Source organism: Cloeon dipterum, chromosome 4, assembly GCF_949628265.1.
Source record: "Cloeon dipterum chromosome 4, ieCloDipt1.1, whole genome shotgun sequence".
NCBI lineage: Eukaryota > Metazoa > Arthropoda > Insecta > Ephemeroptera > Baetidae > Cloeon > Cloeon dipterum.
In genome coordinates, this window is record NC_088789.1 from 20,163,474 (window position 1) to 20,185,968 (window position 22,495).

The 22,495-nt window shown below is 38.6% G+C and overlaps 1 protein-coding gene across 5 annotated transcripts; it reads right to left on the reverse strand.

Annotated features, from left to right (window-relative positions):
* Positions 1–475: 475 nt before the first annotated feature.
* Positions 476–22,429, reverse strand: LOC135944761 (synaptosomal-associated protein 25). Of its 5 annotated transcripts, XM_065491934.1 has the most exons (9): positions 22,240–22,429; positions 14,460–14,558; positions 13,860–13,901; positions 12,451–12,499; positions 6,441–6,558; positions 5,186–5,314; positions 4,694–4,838; positions 4,541–4,609; positions 476–3,259 (listed from the first exon to the last, which is right to left on the reverse strand). In XM_065491934.1, the coding sequence occupies exons 2-8, from the start codon at positions 14,547–14,549 to the stop codon at positions 4,544–4,546; spliced, it is 639 nt and encodes a 212-aa protein (XP_065348006.1). In that variant the 5' UTR covers positions 14,550–14,558; positions 22,240–22,429; the 3' UTR covers positions 476–3,259; positions 4,541–4,543. The 5 variants fall into 5 exon arrangements, with proteins under 5 accessions (XP_065348006.1, XP_065348010.1, XP_065348008.1 ...); XM_065491938.1 differs by lacking the exons at positions 4,541–4,609; positions 12,451–12,499 and adding an exon at positions 8,182–8,230 and having other exon boundaries at positions 22,240–22,428; XM_065491936.1 differs by lacking the exons at positions 4,541–4,609; positions 12,451–12,499 and adding an exon at positions 9,508–9,556 and having other exon boundaries at positions 22,240–22,427.
* Positions 22,430–22,495: the final 66 nt, after the last annotated feature.

Below are 22,495 nucleotides of genomic sequence, written 5' to 3' on the forward strand. Positions count from 1 at the left end.
AAGATTAAAAAATATCTGGTCTAAATTTGAAAGTTGTAGAGGCTATCTAAAAATAAGGATCATTAGAATTTGAGATATTCTCATTTTTGATATCGCCGAGAGACCCACTCTTCAGATATCATCCTGATTATCCGGAAAAAAGTGAATTACACATTCTCCTAACAAACTTGGTTATTTCTAAACCTCTATTCCACCTTAACAACAAACCAAAAAGTCAGGATGGTGCTCTACCAACAATTTGAAAGCTGCAAACCATATCAAATCTCTTGTTGAAACTTCCATTGGCAAAAAGTCATCAATTCAAGACTTACTGAACTTCATAGCTTCAAGATCTAAATTAATGACACATCCTTGAATTTAGGGTGAATCCGGATTAAAAATTGGCTCTTAATCCCTTCTGAATTAAATTTCAAAGGCTATGAGTTTCTCTTAAAATTTCTAAGAGGGTTCAACGAATTGGAATAAAAACTATAGCTTTTATTCTATTTGAATCGCACGTGTTTTTTTTCAAATCGTAACATGGCTATAATTACAATGCGTTTTGATAGAAATTCGAAACAAATCAAGACATAATTTTGCTAAAACAACTGGTATTGAACCAAGCTAATCCCTTGCTCCGCTTAATCATTAATCAATGTCGTATTTTGAAACATTACGTAAAAATGCAATCTTCGTTAAATTGTGTGTGTTTATCTGAGAAAATATGTATGTCTTCTACTAAGGTTCTTATTGTTAGCAGTTAATAAGATTTTTTGGAATATTAGGCAACCCTTATTTCTTGAAATGTGTTAAGGGTGTTATTGATCATATGCCATCAAACAGGAAAGGCGAAAGAAATTGCCGAAGCCCGCAGGTCGAGTGTGTATGAAAATCAAATGTGTTATTTTTATGAGGAAATGGGAAGTTTTGATATAAGGTACATACAGAGACAGATACAATATATTACTGGTTGGAATCTTACAGCTGAATATTTAATTTGACGACACATGAAGAGAGAAGTTTGTAAAAGTTTATAATGTGTGTGTTGTTTCTTTTTCTGAACGAACGACCTTAAATCTAATCTAAAATATATATAATCTTCAATGAGGAGAAGAATTATCCCGATCCCTACGTATCGTATTTACAAAAGAACTCAGAATTTTCGTCTCGTTATCGATCTTACATGATAATTAAAATTACGTCGAGTAATAATTTAATGTTGTTTAATATTAGCAAGTACATGCAGAATCCAGCAGCATGTAGACGAGTGTAATCAAGCATTCGCACCTAATGTTTGAGTAGCTTTAAAAAGAAAAATTTTGGTTCCAATTTCGACAAAACTTTATACAGTTCATGGTTTTGGATCCATTCCACATAAATTGCGCAGCAACTCAAATTCAAACAACGTGAGATCGTTTAAAATAACGATTTTCAGGGCTATCATATTAAAATTTGAATAATGCCACTAAGCACCTTAAATTTCTCTGCTACCGTGGATCTCTGATTCAAACATTTTTATTGCCGGATGAAATTGCAATTTTTAATCTTCACTTTCCATCTGATCACCACTAAAGTGGAAGATTATATTGAAGCTTTTTTGATACGATTTTTTGCACGAGTTCTCAGAGTTCTAAGCCACCAACAGTCATTTCCACAGCAAATAAATTAGTTAATAGAAAGAAGCAACGGGATTTCATTTTTGAGAGGGTCGAATTAGGTGAGACAACCATTCACCCAGTCATAAATTCGAGAGGTGTGAACCAAAAACAACGCCAGTGACCAATCAGAAAATGGAGCGGTTCTGTTTGGATGAATTAGCGCTGACCTAACTAGGATCGAGACAGCAACGCTACAGCGACAGCCAGCGAAAGCGACAAATGCCAATCAGAGAACCACTCGCTTTTCTGATTGGTCATGCCGTCGCACTTTTTGCTAGGTTCACACGAAAAACCGCTCTGACGTTTTCATCAAATTGCCGACCGAGTGATTCAGCTGTTTTACCAATCCAACCCTCAACAATCGATTAGCACAGTCAAACATGAAATTCCATAGCTAAAAAGACTTAAAAATGGTGCTGAATGGCGGCTTTGTACACTGACCACTGGTGCAAATAGCAAATTACTCTGTGTACATATTTAATATATCCTATCGCATTTGGACTACAATCAAGCAACATGAGTTTTGTATCACTGAACAAATAGCGCCAATTTTTTTAATTTTCATTCCAGCAACCAAAGATGAAAATAGTATTTATGTGCTATTAAGTAAGGTTATATATTTTCCCTTGGTGTCTGAATTACAGTTGCAATCTATGACGAAACAAAAACGTTAAAAAACAATAAACAAAATTAACGGAAAAATGAATTTATTTTCGTAGTACACGTTGAGTATTTTTCTGTCAATTCAAGAGTTGCTATCACATGAATTTAAAGCAAGCAGCAAACCGGATGATTATATTTACAATTGGCCTTGGTTATTTACTTTTGCTATTTATTATTACATGTTGAGGCGCGTGAGCCAGAAGCTGTTTGTCTCGAAAGCATAATTTAAACTGAAGGTTAGTCGGTTGGATATGCTTCTGTGTCTTTCATATTTGATTTCATTTTTTTGGTTAATGCTAAAAGAAGAAGGGGCTAAAATTGCAAAAAGCGTCTTTCCACTCTAGACTTTCTAAGGATATTGACGATCCATAGCGCTACTTTTAACATGACTTCTTGTGACTCACAAAAATGCAATCTCAATAACTAATCATTTAACTGTAAGTACAAGAAGTGTAATTAAAATAAGTACAATTGAGTGTGTCTGTGTAAGTGTCTCGTGTTTGTGAGTGTGAATTGTGTCTGCTTTGTGTGAGAGTGTTTCGGATTCTTCCCTTTCGTTTCAGCTCTGCTTCTTCTTTTTCGTATTGTTTCTACTGCTAGGTTTGATGCTTTGTACATTCACGTTTCATTTGAATTAGCTTAAAATTTATTATCACCATAAAGTCTAAGTGAAATCTGAAACGCACAAGAACAGAGCACGCAACATGCATTATCCGCGGCAGGAAATCAGAACCGAAAATAAGAAATAAATCGGAGGAAACAAAGTGTAAAACGGAAAGCCTGATGAGTGTACGAAACAATAAAAGTGTCCCTCGTGTTTCTTCTCTGGTGCAGCAACAAGGATAGCAGCAGGAACATGGAGGCAGATGGACAGCACATTCTTTCTTGACTTTTTACGTCTTCAGCAGCTTGTTGGCGCGCTGGTTGGCCACGGCTATTCTTGAATCGTTTGACTCGGCCTGCAAGTTTAAATCAGAGTTAGAAATTGGATTTTTAGGCGGAAGTGCAAAGTGCAAATCTAGCATAGAGTCATATATGCGGCACAAAAGATATCGATGAGGAGGCGGACGATAAACAAATGGCAGTGTTAGTTTAAGATATTGCAAAGTTTTACAAATTATTCCTTCAACCACCTCTAGCAATTAGTTCCTGTAAGACAAAGACAAAAATACCTAAAAGCTTTAGAATAAAAGCAAATATTTTTTTAATTTAGGCAATAATCAAAGGGGGTTTTCAAAATATCAACTATTTTCAATGCTGACTGCTGAGATTTTTAGTTTGAAATAAAATTACTACAACCTCACGGGGGTTTGATTGCAGTCTTTTCAATTTTAATCAAACACCAAGACGTCTAGTTGATCTGTGACTTTTAATAGAGGAGAAAGCACGGCCCATTTTTTTACTTAAATATTTAATATGAGTATTAACCATGTTTCACATACATTTGAATAATTTAAAAGCATTCTTCGCGACAGGAAAACTCTTAAAATGCAACTCACATTTTTCAAAATCAATTAAATTGAGTTCTATCAACGAGAAATCACAAAGAGTTTTATTTTTATTGAACGGATTTTGTAAGTATCAAAGCATCGAATGTTTAAAAATAGGTTTTAATATGGCATTAACTAATTTAAAATCGAAATTTGAAGCTAGCATTCATTCATTATTAAGGACATAGACTCTACTTGACAAGGTGACGTTTTTTTATTTTGCGTGAAAGTGCCCGAAGTTTTGACTTAGGCAAGGTAAATTGCTCAATAATGGTCCAGGAAAATGTTTTCAAACTTTCTGAGGTTACTACCAGGTCGTGTAGCTCAAATTTGGTCACTGGTGAAAAATATGTGAATTTTTATTTAATTCACTCAATTTTCAGACTGCTGATTTATCTAATTTTTAATCAGATTTGAGAAATTTTTAGTTTTTTTCTATTGTTGACCCTTACAAGTTTTCCTTGAAACGTTAAAAACCATTCACAAATCGAATTGTTTCATTAAATGCTGTCAGTGAACTTAATTTCATAGAAAGAAACTAAATTGAGAAACACTGTATTTTTAAATCGAAATTTATATATTTGGTCCTTTTCTTTTAACTCGTATTAATCGCTAACATCGTCGAATCAAAAAATTTCTGAAATCTATGCTTGTGCGTTGGAAAATTCAACCACCTGACAAGAAAATACTAGCACATTTCTACAGCTATCCAGAGCTACATGAAGATCAGCAAACTGATCAACAGACCACCTTTTATGCACTTAGAAGTTTTCCCGATTTTTGTGTTAACGCCGCCACAGTCGCTGTGTTGGAATCGGCCTGAATTTTGTGTTAATAAAACAAAATAATAAATTCATCATGCATTTTGAATAAGTAAAAGGAATTTAATTGGACAGCACGTACCTTACGGTTGATGCGGTCCACCTGTCTGTTCTGGTTCTCCAGTTCCGAGCCCATGTCGAGGGCCATGTTGCGCAAGTTGCCGATCATTGTGTTGACCTGGCCCATGTTGTCTTCCATCTCCTCCTCACGGGCGTCATTGGTAATTCTAAAAAGATTTTCACATTAAAATGAAACCGGATGAATCAGAACAAATAACATGGCTGAATTTTTTATCGTCTCCTGGTTCTTGTGAAAGGGTTGTTAAAAAATTGATTTTATAGTTAAAAGTAAAATATAATGCGCAAAAAATAACCAATAAATTCTCTTCTAATTATCAAGCATTTAATGAAAATAAAGAAATATTTTTAACGAAGGAAAAATTATAAAAGTAAGCTGAAAATTGCTTGTAATTTAATTTGCTTACACTGTTATTTATACGCATTTATAAAAAGTCATTTTCATAACTTAAATCTCTTTATAAAAGAAATTGGATGATTTTTAGGGTCGACTGACCTTCCAATATATCCGCCCTGAGGTCCAAGACCGTTGCGGTCGTCCATGACGCGCTGGGGCTGGTTGTTGACCACCTTGCCGTCGTCGTTGCCCTTCCACGTGCCGTCGTCCTCTTTGAAGGAACTTGACCTAAAATGAGGCGAGCATCAAAAGAGTGCATTCCGCTGCAAGATATATTCCAATCATGATAGTGCATAATGGAGAGCATGGCGGTGCACTTTTATTATGCTTGATAGGCAAAGACTCATTACCAGGCACAGTTAAAAAATGCAATGCTACAAATGGATTTGATCAAAGGCAAATAATTGCTCTTCACGCAAAAAATAAATTTCTTTTTGGTGCAGCAACGAGTCATTAAATTTTAAATTGCCACGTGGAACAAATTTATTAATCAAGTTTAATTATGATAATTTTGGCACTAAAGGAACGCACCAATGTGACACAAACCGATTGAATTTATTCTGCAATAGAACTAATGATGAAAAGTAAATTTTTTATGTACTAATTGTAAGAATGAAAACAGCTATACCCTATACCTACTTTTTAAATGAAATCGAAGGAAACATAAAATGGAACAAAGTTTAAATATTGCTTTCTTTCTTGGAATAAGTGGTTTTCGTGTTTTTGCAACTCTATTTTAATTTGTGTAGTCACGAGAATAAGTTATTAAGCGTTGTAATACTTTTTTGCAATTATATTGCAATTTTAACATTTTTACTTGAGCTCCATCCCATTTTTTGGTATGGTGGCCGAAATAATTACGTTTTTACAAAGGGTCTAAGGTTGGAAAATTGGAATTTGACTTAGTTTGGTTTTAGTTCTGGACGATAAAGTGAGGAAATAAAAATTGCAATATAGGTTGATATTGTCCTTCGGAAAATTGTGGGTGGGAGTCACTAACTGAGGTCAGAGAAGACCATCAGAAGAGTTGAAAAATCGACCCCTGGCGTAAGCGTAGCCTTCTAGCGATTGATATCATTCACAATTCCCCTTTGTAGCCATTTAACTGACACCTTTTAGGCTCTGTATCGGTTCGATTTGCAAGATCTGCAAACCGTTGGAACGGCCAAATTGAGAGCTTTCAGAATGTATTCAAACCAACCCTTTAGACGCATTGGTGCTCAGGGAATTCCCTGATGTGTCCAAAATTTCTCGTGGCTTCACCTTTTATTCTATTTTCTTAACAGTCATCTTGAATTGGCTGGACTTGAAATAATAAAAACACACACACACACACACACACGAAATATCTTACTTGTTACAAGGCAACACACAGAGGCCACAGCACTTCTCCATGCCAGTGAGATTTTTCTCAGCTTCCTTCATGTCGGCGTTGATCTGGTCCATGCCCTCCTCGATGCGGTCCAGTTGTTCTAGGGAAAAAGTGGCCAAATTAGTCAAAACTCGATCGTCGAGCACCATTTCAAGCCATGGTGCTTGGCAAGCGGGACAAGCGTTTGGAAAAATACAAGTAGAACACGCACACAGTTAATTTTAATCGAATTATTTGAAAGAAAATGTAATAATAGGAAGAGCAATCATCTGGCCAAATGGTAATTCATTTGGTAAGTAAAAACGCCAGCATGATTTCAGTTATAAAAAAAAAAAAACAGAAATGTATTGACAAAGAGATCGACACACCAATATTAACACAAATAAGTGAAAAGAAGCCCACAATAGCACCATGATATGTTTCGGTTAGTTTCTGTTAATGTGTGTTAATGTTTTCGGTTGAGTTCGCGAGATATGTTTTGCACAGCACAACAGGATTTTTTTTGTTTCTTTTGGTCTCTCGTTTCATGACAAGCAACGACCTTTCGGACGGAAGAGTATATACAGTAGTATTATAGTTTAGACATACTCACCACTCCTGCTTCTATAAAATTTGAACATGTGAACAGAGTATAATCATATATTCAGTGGTGTTCAGAGTAAGCAGATGAAATATCAATTGCCAAGAGAAGAGAGGAAGAGAGAGAACTCAAAATAGAGCAAATCAATCTTGAACGAATCGATGTGTTTTGCGAAAATTGAGAGCTAGCAAGCCACGAGGTCAATTTTCGCTTTTGACATTTGCAAAATTGCAGCTGTTCCAAGAGAGGAAGCATGCAGAGAACGAATTAATCAAATCTGACTGACGATTTTGAGCCTTGAACACAAAGAAAAACGAAACGTAAATTACCGAACCAAATGTTGTAAAAAAGCAAAGACTCTGCTAGAGAAAAGTCTACTGAAGATGGAAGAGAAACTGGGAGTGAATTTTGATATATATGGAATATGTGTGTTTCTATTATTTTCCTTCTGTCACTTTTCTTTTGGAAAAGAGTGCCGGAGCCGATTGGAAATCTGTGAAAGCCGCAGTGGTGAAATGTAGAATGTGAAACTGTCTCGGAGTATATATAGTAATAGTAAATGTGTGTTGCGACATCGAACACATACAAGTATCCGATTTACTCTACCAACCAGACTGAGAAAAGGCATGCGACAGACACCACAACATGCCCAGGTCAGGACGTTTGTTTGGTGCCAGGAGGGAAAGCGAAAAGATTGAGACGATGGACGCAGTCGGAGAACATGGGTGCAGCAGAGGAGGATGGAGAGAGAGAGAGAAAGAGAAAAACAGCAGCAGAGCATGACATCGTGGGGAGGGACCAGTCTCATCAGAGTCAGCAAGGGGTGCCTCGATCCTGCACGCATGGGGTCAGCGGAAAGAGAGAAAGAAAGAGACAAGGAGAGCAGACTAGACAACACTCAATCGACCTTTCTGTCTCAGCTGAGTTCCGGTCCACTCCGCCACAGTGCGAGTTTGGCAATTCAAATTTAGTTCAGTCAGATTAGGTCCATGGCCTCTACATCTAGTCGTTAGCTCGATATTTTGGTTAAATAGCTGACCCGCGCAAAAAGTTATCGCTTTTTTACATTTTGGTCTTTAGAAGAGAAGAGGTATATATGTATGTAAAAAATTGCAAATATAGATCGTTTGTGAATGGGCTTACCCCCTTGCTCATCCAACATCACTAGGGATTTCATGCCGACCTCGTGGCTCTACAACAGCAAAACACATCAGCATGGCACCAGAGACGGGCGGAATCGCGCCCCTTGACTGACGTCGACATTGCAATGGACCTCGATAAGTCGGGGGATAAACCAAAGTAAATAAATCGACAGACTTCCATTGAACATGACACCAGAGAGAACGAAACAAGCAAAGGGCGCGCGTTCGACGCAATAACTTTTCTTTTCAGCGACCAATTAGCATTTCATTTCAGATCAGAGCCAATGAAGAAGGATGGCGGCGCAACCCTGCAAGATCGATCCATTCCAACGAGTGCACAGGAAAGGCATTATTCAAATTTCAGCCGTGCAATCGCCGGCTGACCATAACAATGCTTGCACGGCCGGTCGGTAATAAGAAGGACTGTGAATTTTAGACGATTTTTCTCTCTCGAAAAGTGGTTGGCAATCTTAAATTTTGAAACAGTTGATTTCTGATCGTGTCAGATACTTGATCTTTTATTAAATTTATCACAACTTTATCCTAAATTAAAAATTAAGAGGATAAGATTTTGAGACTTCTCCTTGTATGAAGGAATTAAAGGTCTAAATCGAATTTTTAAAGCTCAAAATAGTATTTCTGACTGAGAACATTGAATACAATGGTCAATTCTTGATTATAAGCAATATAACCCAGATATTCGGTTGATTAAGGACATTTTAGCCAATTTAGAAAGATTTTAAAAATGAACGATTGAAAGCCCAGACAAAAAATTAGACAATCGTCTAAATTTCAAAGCCCCAGTTATATTATATCTAAAGAGAGGCTGGAGAGAAGAACCGTGAATTAGGTATATATGGTTCCTGACTTGTGATTGCAGTTGTGAGAAGAAATCAGCGTGACGTTCTGCACACCGATCAGAGCAACAATCACAGCTCAAGAGCGGACACAAATCCAAGCTCTCGTATTGGTGTGTGAGAATATCCATTGAACATCTTACCACCAAGTAACGAGTTTCACGTAATGTATAATTATGATACACACCAAGATTAATAGAGAGATACCACCTGCTTTTTGCTCAGGAAAGAACAAAACGGTTTGAAAAGACACCACACCAATAGTGAGATAGAGATAGAGAGAGAACATTGAAATATAATTATACGTATATAATCATCGTGATCCCAGCACGTCTAGATATATATAAAAATTCAATCCAACCAACAGCAAAACCAGCGAGAACATTCAGATGTACAGAAATGGCAAAAAAGGTTAGTTTGGTAGTAGTGATGAGTTGCTCACACTTGTCGACGCGATTGCATTTACGTACCTCCTTGATGGGCCAGATTATGCAATGTCTTTGCACCGGCCTCCTCGCTCTAAGGCAAAAAAATCAAGATAGATTGGTGAAGAAACGACAGGCGTGTAGTGATTTAAAATGCTGAACAGAAATAAAAAGAGTTTGAAAAGTACAATGGCACAAATCATAATACGGTGTGTGTTCCGTGTGTAAAAATGCATATCATATCAACAACACGAATATATATCAATTATGACATCGCAAAAGACAAATTTTACTGGCGAGTGGCTCGCCGGCACATCCTTTTAAACGTGATCCGACTCGAATCGGCGGTCGATATGTTTTAAAATTCGTACCAGCATTTACATACTGCAAATCCAATTGCTGGTGTAGCGCTAAGATTACCAAGAAAATAAAGAAGCGGCGGGTAGGTGCAATTCTCCAGACAGAAGAGAAAGAGAATTTAGATTTCAGTTTGCATGCCCAGCAAAGCCTCAAGCTCGCAGCAAAGATTTTTTAATTTTCACTCTTTTTAAAAACAGAAAGCGCAATATTTATCATTAAAAGCGGTGTTACGCTAATCAGGGTTTGGGAAACAGATTGTCCACAGGCTTTTTTTACCGGAATTGTCCAGGAATAACCAGTTTGTGGAATAATTTAACACAATCTTGCTCCCGATTAGGAAGTCTTCGTTTTAAAATTCGTATTAAATGGTATTTTTGCACAAATTTAAGACGCTAAAAACAGCAAAAAATTAAATAACTGATTTTTTAGAAGTCACTGTTTCAACGGGTATTTTCTTCATTTTCTTCCACTTTGTACAACTCAAAATTTAGTTAAATGCAAAATTTCGCGAAAGTGGCTTTTTCTTATCAAATGTTTAAAAACGTTTGAAAAATAGAACTTTTATTCAATAATTACAAATTTAATTGAAATCTTTTCAGATTTTTATAAATTGGCAAATCCCGGTTTTTTTTCGAAAGAAAAAAATTAACCCATGCAAAAGTTGCAGACGCTGCGCACGCAGAATCCAAATCATTTCAATAGCAAGTTGGATTTTTATTGAATATTGATGAAAAAGCATTAAGCGTGACTGCTTTGTCTGTTTGGTGGAAAGCAATTTTGGTACGGTGTTTCGTAGGGAAAGTCGGCGGTGTAATCGCGAGCGCAAACACGAGAGAGGCTTTGCTTTAATTGGAGGAGCGGGGTGACTACTCAAGCCAACAGAAACAGCGACACATTCAACACTCAACAGCGATGACAATTAATTAGAGGACGTAGAGGATTCCATGGGAGTGGAGGAGATTTAAATATCTGGTTGTGTGTTTTAGCGGGGACAATTCGTGCCGTGTGTTATGCTGGTGGGTCTCTCATAGTCACGCATGCATGAGAAATAGTACGTAGCGATATAATCATTTTCTACGTCGAACCTGCGCGAGTGCCCTCGCAGCTTGCCAAAAAGGAAAAGATAGAAAGAATTCTGGCCCCGAGCCAAAGTCCCGGTGAAACGCCTGCCGCTTTTGCAAGCAGACAGCACGCCCGGCGCGCGTGACGAGCGGGTTGCATACTCGTTCGAGGGCACTGCGTAGGTCGTCAGTCAGAGATAGAGTGTATTTCCTTAACTATTTTTTAAGTATTTATTACGGAATATTTCCTGAAATTTTACTCTGGTTTTGGTAAAATTAGTATCATTCTGTAATAATATTTCATAAATTTAATATTTTTAGTTTCCTGGATCCAGATTTTTCTTTTTTTTTTGTCATTCTTAATAATTTCATTACGACTTCAAATTAATTTTGATCAATCTCTGAATATATCTTGATAGAATTACAATTTTCAACATTTTTAGAAATAGAAAGTCTTTTTAATAATAACTAAATTGTATGTCATTTTTACATTATTTATGAATGGAGAGCTTGCAAAGATAATGGCCGACTGAGACAGTTAGTAGACGGCCTTCATCATTTCCAAAATCTTAATTTTGTTTCCCTTGCAGTAGAAGTAACAGGGAAAATGATTTAAAAATTTTAACTTTCAATTGAAAGACTAAAAATAGTTTCCAGCAATTTAATGTAAGAAAATTTTGAAAGTTATTGAAGAGAACACAATATTTTGGTATTATTTTTCAGGAAGCAGGAATACAATACCGCATTTTATAGTTTAAAAATTTTTCTTGTTCAGGAAATACACTCTAGGTCAGAGAGGAGAGTGAGTGCATGGTTTCAATGCAGATTAATGCGCCTCCAATATATATGATGTAGTTTTTGCAAATGTCATCGTCAAACCTGGATAATATTTACAAACGAAACGGAAAAAGACTACGGCGAAGAATGTGAAACAATAAAAAAGTTCTGAGTATGTGATTCAAGTTGTATTAATGCTCTATAGAGTGAGAGAAGAGACGAAAGGCATCAAATACCTGGTCTACGAGACATTAGTGATGGGTTGGTTCGTTTCGTGGTCTCTCGTCACTAAATAAATTTACGTGTGAGTTGCAATAGTTAAAAAAAATTTATCGGGGAGACGCTAGTCGAATTATAGTCGTTGTTGATGTTGTTGTTGTAGTGGTGGAGTTGGTGGTGAGTAAAAGAGAGAAAGAGATTAGAGATACAAGTATATTACGTGCTACTTACTGTCAACTATAAGGCTTTTCTTGTTTAGCAACTGTAACAGTCTTTAAAAGTTTGGAGAGTATACAAATTTACAGTGTCGTTTTCATGTACTGAGAGAGGCACAACATTATTTAAAAGCTTTTCTTTAGGCGTGTGGTTCTCGCTCGCGCTTTAGTGTTCCTTTTAACGCCTCTGTGCAAAACATATCAGCCCCGGCTGAGTTTAAAAAGATAGAGAGAGCAGAGAGATAGAGAGATGAGTGTGGCCCCTGACGCAGTTCGGTGGTGTGTATTTATGTTCTTTAGACGTTTGTGCGTGTCGGGATAGGGAGCAAGGACAAGGAGGTCCGAGGAGAACTCACCTCCCTGGTCATCGAGAGCGACCAGAGTTCGAATGCCCGCCTCCTTGCTCTGCACGGCAGCACGGGAACAAAGAGAAAAAACACGTACAAGATCATAAATAAATCTCTACTACTGGGACGAGAGTTTGTTCGAGATCAAAAATCGGCATCGCGTCGGCTCAAAGAACACACGCAACAAAGAGTTTGCGGCCACCCTGAGTGAGCCGAAAGGGTGGAGTTGGTTCTCGCCTCAGTCAGGGTGGCGAATTCGAAAAATGAAAATTTGGACCGTCCGTCTTCAGAGAAGAGAAAACGAACTAAACAAGAGTTTTCTGGAGTTAAAATGCGGAGGGTTGGAATTTATTTACACACAGTCATGCACAATCCGCCGGTCGGCAACTGACTGGAGGAAGATTTGCCTGTGAGTCCGAAAAAAGACACGTCGAGGGAGTGGGAAGGAGTTTGAGATAGAGAGAAAAACGCGGACACAGAGAAAGAGAGAGAGAGAGAGAGAGAAAGAGATAGAGACAACACTGAAACTCAGAAAAGGTAGCGACATGGCACTAACAAGAGGTTGAATCATCGTGTCCACTTTCACTCAAGGACTTCCAACAGTTTTGACACACAGAATGTACAAGTAGGGGGTGGGGGGGTTGAGGAAGGCAGAGTGATTTGATTTTAAAAGTATCGTATTTTAGAAAAATCGTCGTCGTCGTCGTAGTCGTCGTCGCGTATTTTTTGTGCTGATATATTTTTGCATCATGTATGTCGCATGTTTGTTTCTCATGTTTTCGGGGATCTTGTAAGTGGTATTATTATTAATTCCAATTTTCGGTTTATTTAGAATCGCACTTTTTAGAATTTTTATACAACAGGATACAGAAGAGGAGGAATCACAAAAGAGAGTACGATAATAGAAATAGAGATATAGACATGCTCAGCACACTGAAGGAGGGCAATTACCACTGTCGATCCTTACCTCTTCCAGAGAAGTACCGTTATTAATAATAGTTAAATTTTAGGAGAATATATAACGCAGAACTATCATTTACGAAAAAGCGCTAAAATCCAAGTAGTGTGTATAATTTAATAAAGAAGCAATAAGGACAACCGGCTGCAAAAGAGGTGGTATTTTGCTATTTCAACAACGCTCGAATTTCTGTCTTAGTCCCGATTCATGGGATTCTCGTTTCGGTAGCACGAAGATTTTCCTGTTTTCGTCGAGACAGCGGAGAAATGAATCAATCGTCTGGCGCTTTTCCAACGAGGCCGCTCGTTTGTTTATGTGCAAGGGAAGAAAATTATTTATTCCCAAGTTTAGCCTTATCGGGCCCGTGATTCATTTCTCCGCAGCCAAAAAGATAATGAAATTCGTCATTAAACACAAAGAGATTATGCGTAATCAAATGGGCGTGGTGCGCGACACTTACCTCTTCACAGAGAGCCATCATGCGCCGTGTACTTTCCAGCGACTGGAAAAAAAGAAAAGTCAGCCGTGAGTATTGATGTTCAGACTCAACTGATTATTCATCATCGAAGGAAAAAATTATAAACAAGGGCAGCACAAAACAACAGAAAACTTTGGGGTTTTTCGACCCAAAATTTCCTTAAAAATAAATAAAATGAGGAAATTTAACGATTGGAAACTAAAAATTACTTTTTTAACGTAAAGAAATGGAGTGTCATCATTAATTTTTTTAATAGAAGTCCTAATCAATATATAAACTGTTATTTAATAATTTAAAATTCACAAAAAATCACTTTATTTTTCTATTGCCGCTCTTTTGCCAAACCATTCAATAAATGAAGTCTTTGTAGCAAAAGAAGACAGTTTTTTGCATCCCAAATGGAGAACATTTGCCAAGTAAAAATTCTCTTGGAGGACCACCCACGTTCTAAAACAATTCATGCAGCTCTGCTAAGAAAAAAAGGGAGAAGAAAGTCACTGCGTTACGAAAATTAAATTGAAAGGAAGTGTCTGACCTTCAAGATTCCAGACGCTGTTTAAAATAATTAATTTTTGCACTTACATCATCTGTGACTTGTCCTGCTTTCATCTGCAGCTCCTGCAGCTCCGTCTTGGGAGGCTCATGGCTTGCTGGTTCCACTGGTGCCGGCATTTTTAGGCTCTGCGAAACAAAGAATGAAGGGAATAAGACCCACACTCATTCATTGCGTCGGGCGTCATTCATTCATGAACCTACTACGGCTTTGGGCGGCGGCTGTCGAAATCACGCAAAAATGGGGGGTCAAGAGCGCGAGAAGCGAGAATCAGCGGCAACGAGGCATTGTGTCTCGCGGATTGTCTGTCAAGCAAATTGGGCGAACGGGGTGGGTGCGAGAGAGTGTCGGTCGCTCTTCGACTAGCTCAACAGCGAGCAGCGGGTGAGAGGCGTCTGCGCCGCCGTGTTTCGCGCTGCCCGCCATCGATCGTGGCCCTCTTTCCATCAGACACGCCGCCCGCGAAACAAGGGCATGTGAGGGCGAGGGGGACTTCCCGCCCAAGGTCATCGGGCACCGTCGCGCTGACGTCACAACGCAACGCGATGCAGCCCGCTGCGCTTCACGCGCTGCACTTGATTTTGTGGATGTTAATTTTTATTTTCGCTCCAATCACCTGAATCTTTTCTTTTAATTTTAAATGATGTATGTTGGAACCCTAGCTCTCCCAAAATAATTTGTGCCAAAAAATGCGTTAGGATTTTTTTTTTAAAATTGTACAGAATATAGTTTTATGAATCTTTTCATTAAAAAAATTACTCTTCAAAAGGAAGGTGATCGACCAAAATGTATTTAATTTTTCTGAAATTCCAAAAATTGCATTACTGATAGGGGCAGGGGCACAAAATTGCGGGTTTTCTTAAAACATCATTTTGCTTCAAACTTGATTATCTCGGCTTCCAGATATGCAAAAGGAAACCAAAAGAGGAAACCTTACTCCACAAACGAAGTATTTTTTGAGCCTATTATTAACAACCATAATAAACGCCAAAATTTTCCCAATAAAAATTAAGGAATTTAATTTAATATAATTTTAAGTATGTATTTCATATTTTTGTGAGCGAATAACACCTGTATAAAGCTCCGCTCGACACTTGAAAGCGTAGAAAATGAAAAGTGAAGAAAGGAGCGTGAAATGTCAGCGGTGATAGCTAAATTATAAACCACATGAAGAGGCCAGAGGATGGATGCAAAATTCAGGGCGTCCGCCGCACGCAAAAGCCACCAGATTACCGCCCAGGGAGCTTTAACAATCCCGAAAACGAGCTACTTCAAAAATTAAACCGACCCCAAGTTGCAATTAATACGAACAGCGAACAGCACGAAAAACTGGCTCGGCATTCTTCACAAGGGCGTAGATAAATAGAAGCCCTCCAAGTACGCGTTTTATTTTTGCTTCGACGGCCTTTGGAGCAATGAGGCCCTCGGGGATTTGGTCAAGATAAGCCAGACGGCAGAATTAAAGCGCGAACACGGCCGTGACGCTGCACAGATACTCGAGGACATTCACACATAGTACTGTACTGCGCATTTTCTCCGTGGAGAAAGCCATTTTGGTTTCGACCTGACAGTACTTTGCTGCTCGCACGAAACTGTCCTGAATTGGCCCACTAAACCTCGTCGCGTTTATCTGCCCGTGCCACGCAATATTTCGGGATGCTTGCTTGCTCACGCGATTTGGATTCGGCATATAGTAAATAAATAGATATCGTATTTTCGAACTTTATTTACCTTTAATAACGCACCGTTGACAGCAGATAAATATTCAGATAATTGGGCTTGGAATTAACCCTTTCGTATACTCCTAATTTAAGGGTAGTCACTCAAATATGATTACAAAAGTTATTTTAATCAATATTTAATTTTTATGAAGATGAATTCCAATTTAACCCGCAATGAAATTTATTAAATAAGGTACATAAATTTTATTTTTCTATGATTCCAAATAAATGTTTAATAGGAAAATAAATCTCTAGCTAATATTTAAAAAACACATTTTTTTGAAGAGAGACTAATTAAAAAAATTTATCTGCATTCAAGCACCTATTTGACGGCATGATGTGGAAGAATTGTTTTTTTACTATGCCATTACTGGGTGTTTAATCTTGGAAAAAATTCTTCCCGTTTGGATAAATTGCATCGGCAGTGTGACAATTATTGCACGGCTATCGTTTGTTTTAATCAGGTCATTTGCACGTTTCGAAAATAAAAGTGGTACGGCTCCAGCTGAGGGGGTTGAGGGTGCATTTTCATAGTGCTCTCCGCTTTGTCTTTTCATTTCATCATGGGCAAACAATGAGCGGACGGGTGCTCCAGCGGCACAATTACTAGACTGAATGCACAGCCGGCGCTTTCGCCATCTCGACATCTCGCAATTAAAATTTTATAACTGCCTGCACAGCAAGCGGACTCGTGAATTCGGGCACCCTTTTTGCAATCTGAGCGAGACGTAAACTAATTGGGGGCAGCTGCAAACTGGGCCATGAAATTCTTCTCAGCTCTTTCAATTGCCTGATGCGGGTTGAGAGCCGCCTGTTTTTGCATCCACGCTGGCCCGATGAGAGCACCGAGTCGCTTTTGTTTTGGAACTGCACCCAGCCGCGAAATTCACCTGGCGTGAGAGACGGAAGTTTAAAAAGGGAGTTATATCTTTTTTGCGAAGCTGAACTGGGAGGCGGTGTTCAAAAGGTTTGCTGGAAAATCGTTACTACCGAAAAGGGGCTTTGTCGGAGATTTAAATTTTATTTATTACTGTGTAGCTCATCCTTGTTAGGAAATAAAATATTAAGTAGGGAGACAGTAGACAGTGCTCAAACGCACACAACCATTACAATACATATAGTCATTTAACAAACACATTTTTTCAAATATCTCGAAAAATCAAAAGACAATTTATCAGTGATTTTTCGCTTGATTTCAATTCCTCTCTTCTCGATCTATTCGACGATGTGCAAATTATGAGGTAAATAATTTTCCATAAAGAGCTTGATTAGTATGCAATCTTTGTGGTTAATTTTCTCATAAATTTAAACAGCAGCCTAGGAAAATTTTTAGCCTTTTCAAAATTTCATATAATTATTTTAGGAGTGAATTTTTGCAATATTTTAGTACAAATCAACTCAAGGATCAGGCTTAACACATTTTTAGCAAAACGTTTTGAAATTTTCATCATTATACCTCTTTAAAAAATCTATAACCAATAAAAATGTACGATTTAGAACCTGGGGCGTGTACTCTTGACCCATTTCATACGTTAAGTTGCGAAAAGGGTGATGAAAAGCGAGCATCACAAAATTAAATACGCACTAGCCGATATGCGACAGCAAAAAGCACTCATTCGACAGGCTGCAGACAATGGCAATTTCCGAAGCTGCGTCAGCACGCCTGGGCGAACAAAAAGAAGCACTTGTGATTGAACACGGCCCCTGCTCTCATTACCTGGGCAAAAGTGCTCTCGAATTAACGATAAAACTGTTTGTTTTGCGGGGGCCGCGCGAATTCGGTGCACAAATCAAAGCGATAAGAGGGAAAAGAGTAAAGTGGCCGTCTTATTTGTTGATTGCATTACGGCGGGCGCGAGTTTGCATGCACGGCGGCAGATCCAGGCAGGCACCAGCTCCGCCCATGGGTCGATACGCCTGCTGCAGTGCCTCGCACCCCGCACCCCCCGCCCCACGCTGGCTGGCTGGCTGCTCCGGCCCACCGACCGAACGGCCAAGAGCCCAAAATTAATTCCAACAAGCAGACTGCTCCAGTCTAAGTCTGCTTTCTTTAAATATTATTTTTCTCCGTTTGTTTTCCTCAGAGGGTGTGATCCTAACGGGGACGGACGCACCCCTCTCGTTTTGGCAAAATGCCGATTTGTGCATTATTATTTGCATTTGTGAGGATGCCACCGCTTCACTTTCCGCCTCGGCCATTTTGCAATTCACTTTTCATAGCGCATTATTTTCCCTTCACCCAGCACGCCAGGTGCAATAGGCTGTGAAATGCATATGACCTGCTTTGCATCCAGGCTGAAATAAGTGAATTTTCCACGAGCACTTACGCGTTTAACTCGCAGCTTAATTATTTAATGCCGGTTAATTTACGCAAAGCACATTTATTACTCATTCCCAGCTAGATAAAAACATAACAGTGCACTAAGTATTCAATACAATAAATTGCACAATTTTTCCAGGAAAATATTTTTCGTTTAAATTTTCATTTGTGCATCAAATATTTACCCATGACCTTTACTTGAGATGGAGGGAGATGTTACGTCAAAGGCGTGTTGAGATGGAATATTTCCAAAAAAAGCGCACGATAAAAATTTTGCTCAGACATGGTGACGATTGGGGACCGTGAATTCATTGGTCAATTTTTTTTAGAAATTTGGATATTCCCCAGCAGGCTTGGTGCTATTAACGAGCGGAGCAGGCAGTGGAGGGAAAGAGAGCAAGCGAAATAACACACTCTCATCCCCCCTCCACTCGCAGCGACAAAACAGCGCACTTTCTCCGCTTTTCTCGCTAACCAGTCAGCTCGAGGGACAAATTGACCGACGCTTCTTCCCCAACCAAATCCACTTAAGCTAAGGGGATCAGCCTCGTATGTACAGAAGGGAAATATCAACTCAAATTCTCTAGTGCGCTTAAACTTCCCAAGAACTAGAAAATTTAAAAAAAATGATATTTAGCAAACTGTATAGCAAAATCATATTTTCCCTTGTTTCAATAAACAAATATTCCCTCCTTGAGATTGGTCGTGGACTGCAATATCATGATCTCTAGGTAAAACGTAATTTTAAGTCTCATTGTCAGCTGATATTCGATTTTTAATCTCATTTTATTCTTTCTCCAATGCAATTATCTTAAGACGAAATTTATTTTTTTAGTGTTTTTGTGCGAGAAGTCGTTCTGAAAACTACAGAAATACGTTGGTAAAAAACTGTTTAACAGATTGAATTGAAAATAGAATCCGATGGATGAGGAAGCACCAGATGGATATTAATCGCCGGTCAATTGAAAGCAATTAGGCCGGCCTTGAGAAGCGATTGAGAAATGGAGACAATTTCCTTTTGAGCACGCGTCCCTATCCTTCCACATTTCTCCCACGCACACCGGAGATTAATGCCTTCATTTGACGGCACGGTCATCCAAATATTTTATGTAAATTTCATAAGCACCGCATTAACGTTATCACAAGTCCCACGACCCGCTGCAATAAGTCAAGTACACCTTTTTTTACTTTTTTGATGAAGGTAACACGCAAAACGGAGAGGCGCTGCTTTGTTGTCTCTCCAACGCTTTAATCAACGCCGAAAATCGGCGGCAAAGCGAGCTCAATTTACTGCTGAGGGAGGAAACGAGGCCTCGGGCCATCTTCCGCCGCAGAGATGATTCGCGTTTCATCACACAAAGCGCGGCGCGCGGAAAACAAGGCTAATAACCGAGATTCCTTGGCGTGGAAGAGCGGGCGTGGGCTGTTGCCAATATCCTCGCCGCTGGCGAAAAAATTGCCAAGGCAGGCAGGGTTGTGGGAGCCAACCCTCCGGCACAATATTCCAAAGAGATGTGTTTCTATGCCTCAAATTCAAAAGGAATCTTTTTTATTGCTGCCAAATGTCATACTCCAGAGTCAAAAGTAACTTATGAATCGTGGTATTGGCATGTAGAATGTGTTTCAAAAAAGAAATATACCCATGTATGGTCTTCTTGCCGTTTGACATTTTTTTTGTAAAGGGTTGAAAAAATAAGGAAATCTGAGATTCTTATGTGCCGCATGTGTCTCATTTTTAAACATGCAACAAAAGTTGAGTTTTCCTAAAAATCTTTAAGCTTAATACTAAAAGGGTTATTTCTAACTTTCATAACTTAAACCTTCCTTTGATCTAGATATTATTTAAAAATATTTTTAAGCTGGATAATTGTTCAAAACCTCGGTTTCGTTAAGTATTTCTTAACATTTAAGGAATCTTTCTATAATTTCAGAAACTATCACTCTCCTGTTTTTTATTTTATTTTTTAATGAGGATGGCGGCAAAGAATAAAATTGGTATTTCTGATTAAAAATTTTACAAGTTATTGAAAAATTTAACTCAAGTTGCAGTTCGTTAAAATCACTGTTGGCTCCCGAGGCACGAGTTAATTAATAATTTAGCAGATTAATTTTAGCACGCACAGATTATATAGTTAAGCTTGGCAGAGGACATGAAGTAAATAATCTGCCTTGTGCGTCAATGGAGCGGATGGGTTGAATTCTCTGGAGGGAAGCGATTGTAATTCACTGATGGCAACAAGCGGTCATTTTCTAAAATACGGTCACGTAGCCATTTTTCACAGCTTGATAAACGAGTCTGAGAGATATTTTATATTATTACTGCACGACCGCCACGAATCTCTCTTAAGACTATAAGTCACACAAAGCCACAGGCTGGAGTAAATAAATAAACAAACAAAACAAACAAGAGAAACTTGCTGGCAGAAGTTCTCAAGAATATTTTTTGTGCGAACTCTCGCTTTTCGTGGTTGAGGAAATTATGTATGGCTGCATGGTTGCCGCTATAAGCAGAAATAATGCTATTATCAGCGGAATCTGGCTCTTTTTACATCATGTCTCGGTTTATCCAATACGGTTTACGGAAATTCATGGCGCCGACTGACATTTATAGTGTCTACGACAATTAAATAAAATATGGGTCAGCTTACGAGTCAAAACATGTAATGCTCCAGAAATATACCAATTCGTACTGTAGACACGCGAACGTAAAATGAATTTCATATTTTACTACCGCGTTGTTTTTCATCAAAATAATTTACTGGCCTTTAAAAAGTGAAATAAAATGCATTTGTGAGTACCACTATTTTTTCATAAAACCCGTTATTTTTAAATATAAAAATCAATAAAGTAACGGCAATACCACAATAATATCAAAAACATAAATTAAAAGACTTTTAAGTGAAATTAAATTTTATCAAACGTTCATGGATGAAGTTATCGTGGTGTTTTATTTTTATTATTAAGAAAATAACAAAATAACAGGAAAAGAATATTGTTGTCTTATCCTAACGTGTCAGACATAGTGATAATTTGTATTTTTCTTAAACAGAATTAAAAGGACATTTCAATCAGAAATAAAATAATTAAAAATGTCCTTTGTCGTTCACCAATTTTATCCGTGGATGCGGGTAATCTTTGGAACAGAAGGTGAGCGTATTATTTTAATGAGTTTGTTTGTCTGTGACCTTGCAAGTGGTGCCATCAATTAGGCAGAGAAGAAGGTTAGGTGTCAGCCGAGTGTAATGTATAAAATTGCCTGGGGTCGTTCCGCACTTTCATCACGAGGAGCGAATGAACGCCCCATTCGCGAGCGAGAAAAAGCAACCCCCGCGACGGCCGGGGGTGACACTCGCATGCAGCGCACCAGCCGTGGGTCCTTGACCCACAATCATTAATGGTTCCTTGCGTTTGACGTTTCATTAATTACAGCGAACCTTAGAAAGAAACTGCACTTGGATAAAAAAAATATTTCCTGCTCACCCCGCAATCGATTTTTGCCAAATTTGACACTTGACTTACTTCCTGTACAGACAAATTACAATAGTCAATATTTAATATTATTATTAATTGGCAGATGAGTAACAACTGTCACGAGTGCAGGGATAAAAACATCCTGCTTCAAAATCAATCGATAGCCGTCCGCAAATTCCCCGTGTGGTCTCGAATGACTGTTCTTCTGGGCCGAGACGCACGCCCACATTATTAGCAGCCCGGAAATTTCGCGAATTCCGCACTTTTCGCAGACCTGCGTTGTTTTTGAGAACTTGCCTGCCTTGAAGAAGATGCAGGTGAAAGTGGTGAGAAGAAGTTTCAGGCTATCCCTCTAAAGGAACTAAGAGCAATCGGTGGATCCAAGAAGAAAACCAAAAGGGTGAACCCCAGCTCAGATAACGTCGGTCTCACACTGCCGTGAGTTTATCGACTGCAAAGGCAGAACTCCACCCGCCACCGACCTGAATTATCTCCAACTCCTCACTTCTCACTCGTGTTTCAGCCGGCCAATCAGAGGCCGCCATTCGCTCTG